Source organism: Egretta garzetta, unplaced genomic scaffold, assembly GCF_000687185.1.
Source record: "Egretta garzetta isolate BGI_Z169 unplaced genomic scaffold, ASM68718v1 scaffold34, whole genome shotgun sequence".
In the NCBI taxonomy this organism is placed as follows: Eukaryota; Metazoa; Chordata; class Aves; order Pelecaniformes; family Ardeidae; genus Egretta; species Egretta garzetta.
The window spans coordinates 940565-946747 of NW_009259586.1; the positions used below are offsets into that span (position 1 = coordinate 940565).

The 6183-nt window shown below is 46.5% G+C and overlaps 1 protein-coding gene across 1 annotated transcript in view; it reads right to left on the minus strand.

The window, feature by feature from the left end:
• Positions 1-921: 921 nt before the first annotated feature.
• Positions 922-6183, minus strand: part of LOC104125291 (protoheme IX farnesyltransferase, mitochondrial) — a 113515-nt gene continuing 108253 nt past the window's right edge. The window contains exon 9 of the mRNA XM_009637730.2: positions 922-3191. Within this exon, the coding sequence (XP_009636025.1) occupies positions 2749-3191 (443 nt within the window). The 3' untranslated portion in view covers positions 922-2748. The remainder of the gene's footprint in view (positions 3192-6183) is intronic.

A 6183-nucleotide genomic window follows, 5' to 3' on the forward strand; every position in this document is an offset into this window, starting at 1 on the left:
CCATAACCAAGGTTTCAGTTTGGCAAAGTTTTTATTTTCAAAGCACATGCAACAGCAAAACTTTAGCAGTAAAATGACAGTAGATGGCTTCATCCATACCTGACACATGGCCATTCTGGAGTACAGCAGAGAACACCTCCTAGGTGAAAAAGTTTGGGTTTTTTTGGTTTTTTTTTAAATAAATATGGTATTTCTTACCTTTAAATCCCAGATCCACTCATTCTAAAACCACGCTCTTTCTCCAGCCCAGACCAACTGGGTGTGGAGATGGTGCAACTCTGTGACCTGCATCTTCCAGACACTCAGTGATGATTATAAAGCTCCTGTCTGGCCCTAAAACCCGTGAATGTTACACATTTTGGCCCCAGAAATGAAGATGACTGCTCTTCCAAACTGAACCACAGGCATCTCCTTGGGACCTTTAATCAAAGCGGAGTTTGCCAGGACAGCGCCCCGTACTTGCAGGCCATCCTGAAGCCTGGCTCTATTATGACTTAGGAGAAAACCACAACCCTCCCGCTTCAGCACCACTTTCTGCCTCTGAGAGTGAAATCCGTGGGTTTTGTGAGCCATCATCTCTTTTCAGGTTCCTCTCCCAGCTAAAGGTTCACAAAAATTCTTTGGTTTTGCACAAACCCTTTCCACTCACATGCAACTTAGCTTCAGCGTGCTTTTTGCTTGATACAGCCGTATTTCACACGCTGTCCTTGCTCTTGCAGTGATCCAGAATATTGCTGCTGCGAGAAATGCCACAAAACTACCAAACACCTTTGCAATTAGCTGAACCGTACCGGAGTTTCAATCACGAGTGAATTGTTTAAAACAGATTTTGAGCATTCATCTCTTTTTTTTGTACAGTACGCACTTTATTGCGGAGAAGATTGGATGCATTTTTAAAACAAATTCAGGAGTTGCACCATTTCCGGGCATTTCTATGAAGTGTCGCCCACAGCAACTCGAGGACAGTGGAGGCCAGACAAACGGTAAGAGGGAACTCAAATCCCTGTTGCCTGCAATCACTTGAGAGAATCAGAAAAACTTGCAACTGAGTATTTAAGAGCCATGTAAAGCAGGTGGCTCTGCTCTGTGAGCACCTCCACCAGCAGAACAGGGGTTAACCGTGTCACTCCTGATTTACACCAGTGTAATGAGACCAGAAGCTGGGTTCGTGTCATGAAAACAGCCAGTGAAGCTTTGAAGCCAGCGTGCTAGGCACGCGGTGGCAGATGGGTGACGTTTCCTGGAGGGCTTTATTTGGGATCAGATCAGAGACAGTGTCTCCCATTTCAGGTATCCCTGTATCTCTGGATCGATGCACAACTGTGCTGCCCAGTCCCTCTCCCCATGGGAAAGAAATTTTGGCAGGAAAACGCATCAAGTCGTAGCAGGCACTGCCACAATAAACCATACCACAGCCTGTGCCTCCCCTGGAAGCTGCTGCGCTGGAAGCGTCCCAGCGGGTCGCCGCCAGCCCCGGGGAGGCTGAGGTTAGCCACGGCCCCGCAGTGGGATCACAAGCACATTAGACTGTGGCTAGAAATGTTCTTCAGCATATCAGTTAACAAAGATAATGCATTTTCCTAGTGAGACCATCCACAATAATTGCTTTTGAGAGACACTGGCTGCCATTTGACCATTGTAATATTAGACAAAAATCCCCGACTTTTTTTCTGTAAAAGATGTTTCCTCACCAGTGACACAGCCCAAGTAAGGCTTCCTATCTGGGCCACCACGGCGTGATATTAAATACAGTCCAAACTGTCTGTGATATTAAACACAGTTCAAACTCTTGATGCAAGTCCAGAGCTTGTCCGAGGACACAGAGACTGAATGGGCTGGCACAAGACACATTAGCACAGAAAAGCCTTAAAGCTGCCAGACTCTCAGGTCTGGTTCTCACCTCCTACACCTTTTCAAAGCTTCACTGGCATAAACAGTAATGGCAATTTTTACCAGCGGAAGATCTGACACGCAGGGCTCAAATTCTAATGACGTAAAAGCACACGGGAGTCAGAAATTCCCCGTGACGGATGTACAGTAGAATGGCTCAGAGTGTGTTCAAGGTATATGCTACAGAGGAGCTGCTCATCTGCAAGTTGTTCTGTTATTTAAATGCTGATGTGTAGTGTGCTGAAAGACAGTTTTCTTTACTCCCTTAGCATTGTGCCAGCAGTACGAAAGCTAAAAATCTATTGGGGTGAATGGGAACCTTGGGAAAAGTAACTGATTGAAAAAAGCCTCAGGAGCTGAAGGCTTCTGTGTAATAATCAGAGCGGGGAGGCACGGGTCAAGAGAAGAAGAGTTCACCCAACCCACCATGTGCCTCAAAGCTTAATTTGGAAAGGATGCTCGGGGAGCAGGGGTGATAAATCATTCATCTGTCGCCTCCTGACGGCTTTGCCAAGGCTGCCAGTGCTGGCGGACAGTAAGTGTGCGCATGTGACTTGCTAACTGAAAACCTACCCACGAGATGAGAGACCACGACTCGCGGAGACTTTGGAAGGCCGTCCCGAAGTGATGTGCTTCTGACATAGGCTAAATTTAAATCTGTGATGTGTGAGTGAGCCTGAGGCCCACGAATGCTTTAAGCTCTCGACGTCTATTCCCTTGCAGAAAATAGAAAATTATCACATGAAGTGGTCGCTAGGCACAAATGATTCTTTTTCAAACACATCCCCACAGGTTTCCCCCTTGTAATTACTAAAATATACTACCTGATGTGTCTCGAGGATGACAAGTAATTGACATTTAAGGCAATCTAATTTCCATAGCCCTCCCATGATTTCCACCAAGCAGATCGCCTTTGTCTTCCTTCTCGAGGAACGATTTCTTGCACGTGAACATGACAAGCAGCAGCATTGGCAAATGCCACAGACTGCAGAAGAAGAGCTTCCTGGAGCTGCTGCGGTCTGCATCCCTGTAGAACCGAAAGCCGAGGTAGGAGATGTAGAGGTTAATAGGGAGCGAAATGACAGGGAAAGTCCACGTGGTGATGTCGAGCACAGGAGCCACCATTGAGAGTCCGATTAAGGCCAAGCAGTGACGCAGAGCCACCCGCCTGCACAACCCCGGGTGGGTGACGGACATCATACAGTATCCTCCTCGGGAGTAATCTTCCCGCAGACCCCAGCTCAGGGCGTTGAAGTGAGGGAACTGCCAGGAGTAGAGGATTCCTCCTAACAGTAATGCACCTGCAGCAGGAGAGAGAGAAGGGAAGATGCATTAGAGGGCCACTGCAAGACATGCTGTGTAAAGACCTCTGCAGATTCGGGTGGTAGTTGCAAAAAAGCAGTGTATGAACCTCTCACACCGTGCTACGCAGACGACGAGCCATGCCCTGGAAGATAAGGCACGCTCTGTTTTTAACGGCATTTACATAGGGTCACGCACAGTGGTTGTTCTGGTTTTGGAGCATGCAATTTGAAAAGCATTTCAGCAAGTGCCTTCCTCCTAACGAACCATCGCTAATTGGTTTCTGCACCAATTTAGTCTCTACCTGAGGGAAGACTGATGGAAACGAAGCAAAGCTGGGCAAGAGTCTGCTGTCCTGGGAGCCTCTAGCGTCCACCCCTGGGTTCCCGAGTTGGTGCTTTTGAAGCAGAGCGTCACATGGACCAGAAACGGGGAGCCCTGCTCAGTGACAGCAGGAAGGGGGGACAAGCTGCTTCCTCCTGAGAACTGGGGAAATCCCAGCACCCTGGTAGCCTGCAGCAGGGCTGAGCTTTCTGTTTGCCCATTGTGTGGAGGAAGGGAATCGCCAGCGGCAGGGGATCACCTTGATCACCAACCTCGGGCAGGCGGCAGAACTGACAGAAGCTGCTAACGAGGTGGCAGAAGACAGAGAACTTTTTACTCCTTCGTAAACCAACTGTAGTAACTTCTAAGTAGCTTGGTTGAGTAACGCTACTCACACCAATTAGCTACTTTAAGATTTAAAAACGAGCTATGGAAGCACCACATTTTTCACAGCTATCCTTGGGACATGAGGATTTATCGAGGCAGAAGCAGCTTCAAGGAGGCCCTCAGACTAAACTCCCTTCACTAATTTTGTCTGAAGACACAAAAAAATCCCTCAAGGCTGTTGCACATTATGAGCATTCCTGGATTTTCCTTTTGTTTCCCCAGCTCCCAAACACTCCGTGCCAGCATTAACACTTTCTTTGCATCTCCCTGCCTCCATGAGCTCATTCTCTATGGAAACTACTTCTCAACTGGAGCCGTGAGTCTATCACTTTCTTAATGACTCAATAGAAACAGAAACACTTATCTGCACACAGGTTAATGTATTTGAATTCTTCCCCAAATGCTCACTTCTTCCCCAACATCTGCTTGGTCAGAGACCAAGTCGCTGTCTCCTTTGAACTGCTCCACGGTTCACGTCTTCTCTCCATCTGTTCCGGCTGTAGGTTCCTTGGGGCTGTGCCTGTCTAGTTCTTGTCTTAAACAGCACACCTTACACAGGTGGTGTTATGCACATAGTAACAACCTAAGTTTGCAAAAGAGCCTTTTTTTTTTGGCCCTAACTTATCAACCAGTGAAGGAACAGCCTGTTAGACTTCAGGCGGGTTTCCAGTTGCTTATAAGATCCTGTAGTGGCATAAAAGACCCATCTCATCGCTTTTTAAAATGAGTAACAAATAGCCCATGAGATGAGCACACGCCTCTAAAAGCTGATTACATGAAGCTTGGGGATGGACACTCGTACATTGGGTGCGCAGCTTCCAGAACATCGCCTGCTATGGATTACAGGTGATCTCCTGGACTACGGCCCCAAACGCTTGCAGATCCTCCCATTTGATCCTACTGACATTGACTTTCGGGGTGTGGATGCTCCTTCTCTAAATCGGCACCTTTTAAGATGGTTCAAAACAGTGCACTCCAAAATTACAATTAATTTCAGAAAATGATGGCAACAGAAGTAATTTTGGCCCTAACAAAACAGGATTTGATTCAGTTCTGCTGAAACGCAAGGAAGTGGCTCTACTGAAATAAACTGAAATAAAACTTAACCGAGGAGCAGTAATCCCTACACCAGGAGAAACAATGAGGGAAATGCTCTTGCAATATGTCATTCTTTAGCTTTTTCCTGTTCTTGTAAAACATATTACCGGAGGCAAGATCCCGAATTTGATAAACCTCAGATAGGAATATTTTTCAAGTTTCACATCTGAAGTGCTTTAGAGACATTAGCTTGTCATTTTTCAAAACTTCGGGAAAGGTAAGCTACAATTATCCATCAGCCGAGGACACTTAAGTAGATGGAGCCCGGGCCAGGATGGAGAGGCAGAGGCCGCCCCTGCTTCCCACGGCTACGGACCAGCCGGCTTTTCATCTGGCAGGCGCTGCGTCCCTGTGTTTTGGCTGTAACACGGGCTTTGCTTATTCAATTGTTCAAACATTGTGTGCAGCCAAGCTCAAAGCACACCCTAAACCTCAAACACACAAAACCCTTTAACAGTTCTCTAACTATAACACCATTAAAAAAAAAAGTCATCTGGAGAAACTTTTAAACGCAAACAGACCAACTAAACTACTTGAGGCTGGATTCCCATTTACAAAGCTCTGGTTTTTACATGCAAGCCTTTGGAATTTAATTACTTTGATTACATTACAACCATTGAGATAATTGATATTTTACAGAGAAGCTGAACAGTAAAACAATTTAATAGCCCATTATGAGGATTTTAACTGACCCGAGCTTTCTGTTGGTTTCCCATGTGCCTTGGACATCCTGTGATCTCCCCTGCCCAGGCTGAGACTGTCAGGTTGTCAGAGGATTTTAAGTGTCACGTAAGACTGATGACTTGCAAAGCACAGCCCGTGGTACAGTACAATTCAGCATCAAATGAGCCCACAGTAGGAATCCTGTCAAGCCCAGAGCAGACACTGTAATACTCATTAATTACTAGATGAATGTTAACTATGTCATAATTAGGTCAGCAGTGTTCTTAAGCAATATTACAGCAAGACTAACTCCGGAGACTAACCTGGTTCAAAACAGCGCGGAGTCTACTCTGCTGCTTCTGTGCAGTTCCCAGCAGTTTGGGAACTCAGTTTAATCAATGCAAATCTCCTTTTTCTCTACAGAGTTGATAATGAAGTGAAGAGCAGACGAGGTCATTCACAACTGTAACACACGGAGCGGGGACAGAGCTTGCCAAAGCTAAGCCGGCCGTCGGAGCG